The following is a 2,956-nucleotide window of genomic DNA, read 5'->3' as shown; positions in this document are numbered from 1 at the left end:
TTATATTGTGTATATTATATATGTGTATATATGTATACATATATAGATATAATCCTATTCATTTTGAGAAAATACATGGACTGCTTTCTGATGTTCTTGTATGCAGTTAGGTCTTATCTCACTGCCATTTGGGCTGTATAATGCAATTCCTAAAAAATGCTCTCATTATTTCAGTTTTTTACTTGATCATGTGATTTTAATGTAATAAACCTTGTAATATAATATATATTTCCTTCATAACAATCCAATTACAGAAAGTTATCTTGTCTTGGGTAGGTTTCTGAGACATGCACAGGCCCTATGCTACAGGCTAAAATGGATGAGATTGGCAACCATTACATGGAAATGCTAAAAAACTTAAGAATGGAGAAAGATAGAGAGATCTGTAAGCTAAGGGTAAGTTGATGCTACACTACATAAATACACAGGTCAGCACAACATTTCTAATAAAATAATGATGGTTTCACATTGAAAGCTACAAGGAAAAATCAAGTGAAGGTAGAGTTTTAATAATATGCCATAAAATCTTTTGTTTAAATACATATCACTGTGTATAGAACATTGCTAAATTGTTCTCTAATTTAGCTTAATCTCCTCTAGGAAATAAAAATATATTAAGTTTAGGCTTTTTGTTTTTAATTTTTTATCTATTTTTTATTTGATAGCAGGAAGACAGGACACTTTGTGAGCTTGCCTACAGCATGCTTATGCAGGCAAGAGCAACATTTGAGATTAACTAGCAAAGCCACAGTTGGATTCATAAAAATCCTCACTTCACTTTGAGGAATGATACATAGCAAGACCCTTGTTAAGCACAAGCATAAAAGCAGTGTTGAATTATGTATGTGTAATTGGCATAAAAGTATTATGATATTTGTGAGAATAAGTGTACATTACTTTATCTTGTAATTTTAGGTCAAATTGACTAACTCTTAATTTAGTGATTCCTAAATGTAGCTAAATATACTTAAATATTTTAATAGAAAAACTGACCACAGGTCTTTCTCTCCAAATATCACTGTACAATCCTGACCAAAAATAAAAAATGAAACAAAATATGATTTGTTCAAAAGTCTAGTGATTTTTCTAGCAAATTTCTTCCACTAGTTTCTTTTTCATCTCAGCATTACTAATAAAACTTCAACCTAATAACCATCTATGCAGACATTATATACTAAAGAGGAAAATGGGCAGGATTTGGAGTCAGAAGATCTGTATTAGAGTTAGTTGCAGCTATGTTTCTTATTAGCTGTATAACTGTGTCATTTAACCTCTCTGGATCTCATCTCTCTGTTTTGTAAATAAGTATTATAACAGTACTTATTTCACAGGGCTGCTGTGAGAATTGAGATAAGTCATGCAGGAGGAATATTTTGTGAATTGCAGATCATGATATAATATTCATTATTATTATTGAGTTTTCCTTAATTATAATTTGAAGGAATCTAAAGCTTTATTTTAATAATTGTAGCCTAAGAATGCTACCTACATAATGCCTAGCCCTAAATAGCAAAGGCACTTTTATAAAGATGAGAAATTTCTAATTTGCATTTTAATTCATATTTTATATTCATAAAGTTTTTCATATCATAGCTAGCTATATGACTTTATGTCACTTAACCTCTCTAGAATTCAGTTACCTATTTTGTAAATGAGAATTATAATCATTCTTATTTCTTTTTAAATTATTAGACTCAATTAAATCAGTATCAAAAAGATGTTTCAAGAAGAGAAGGAAGTTGCAGTGATTTCCAATTCAAGATTCATGAACTGACAAGCTTGCTGGAAGAGAAGGATTCCCTTATAAAGCGTCAGTCAGAGGTAAGAAAGGAAGGGATAGGGTACAGAGGAACAATGCAACTCAGTCCTGTAGGATAAATATTTCCCATGCATTAGAGGAGAACACATTTCTAAGACTCACTTTATTCATGAAGTAGAATGTGAGTGCAAAGAGGTAGAAAATTCATACTTCAGGAGAAATAATTCAAATGAAAGCTAGAATTGAAGCACAAATAAGTGGCACTGTGCATTTTAATATTTTTAAGACTTTGATTTTATTATCTCATTAGCAGTAAAACTTCCATAGACTGTGAGCTCCTTACTAGATTATTAGTTGCTTCAGCAAGGGACTGTGTTATATTTTTCTCTGTATCTGTAGCATATAGCCAGGATCTGTTATAAAATCAGTACCAAAGGAAGGAACTACCAAAAATGGTGGGTAATGTTGTATTGCTGTTATTGAACAAATGGTACTTGTAGTAACGTTCAGTGATTCACTATCTTTAGAAAACAATACCTGCTTCCATATTGAAGTTTCAATGCTTTCTCTTATGGCTATACTAGTCAAGCATTTTAGGAAAAAAACTTTGACATCATCTTGAGAACTATGTCCATTCAATCTCATGTTATCCCTCAAATATAGAAATCCTCTACCAGTTAGTGGATTGCTACATAGACATATAATGTACCTTATTGGGTACCACGAAGCAAGAATCTGTAGTATTCAACAAATGGGATTAAAACATTTGACCTAAAGGTTAACAAAGAAGAAAAACAAGTAATTATTCTTAGTAACCTTGTTAAATGATTGAACATACTTCTTACCTCATGTTTCTACTGTTTTCAAATGATTATACTACCTTTTATTTGTAAGGAACTCTCGAAGTTGAGACAAGAAATATATTCATCTCATAACCAACTCTCCAGTGGTGGAAGGACTACAATTACTACTAAAAAGTAATGTATTTTAATATGACTTTGGTTATTTATAATCCAAGTTATAGCATTATAATTTATATATAAACTAGAGGCCCGGTGCACAAAAATTTGTGCACTCGGGGGGGAGCAGGGGGGTCCCCCAGCCCGGCCTGTGCCCTCTCGCAGTCTGGGACCCCTCGGGAGATAATGACCTGCTGGCTTAGGCCTGCTCCCAGGTGGCAGAGGGCAGGCCCAATCC

At 32.7% G+C, this 2,956-nt stretch overlaps 1 protein-coding gene and 1 pseudogene across 3 annotated transcripts in view; one reads left to right on the top strand and one right to left on the bottom strand.

Annotated features, from left to right (window-relative positions):
• LOC102247735 overlaps positions 1 to 2,956 on the bottom strand; it is a 587,465-nt pseudogene that overhangs the window by 459,967 nt on the left and 124,542 nt on the right.
• Positions 1 to 2,956, top strand: part of POF1B (premature ovarian failure, 1B) — an 81,843-nt gene that overhangs the window by 66,496 nt on the left and 12,391 nt on the right. For all 3 annotated transcript variants that reach the window (XM_005865258.2, XM_014538864.1, XM_014538863.1), the window contains 3 exons: positions 277 to 396; positions 1,693 to 1,821; positions 2,654 to 2,736. In XM_005865258.2, coding sequence (XP_005865320.1) covers positions 277 to 396; positions 1,693 to 1,821; positions 2,654 to 2,736 — 332 coding nt within the window. The remainder of the gene's footprint in view (positions 1 to 276; positions 397 to 1,692; positions 1,822 to 2,653; positions 2,737 to 2,956) is intronic.

Source organism: Myotis brandtii, unplaced genomic scaffold, assembly GCF_000412655.1.
Source record: "Myotis brandtii unplaced genomic scaffold, ASM41265v1 scaffold2, whole genome shotgun sequence".
Taxonomy (NCBI): Eukaryota; Metazoa; Chordata; class Mammalia; order Chiroptera; family Vespertilionidae; genus Myotis; species Myotis brandtii.
The sequence above is the reverse complement of the archived record's forward strand: the minus strand, read 5'-3'. Positions and strand labels throughout refer to the sequence as shown.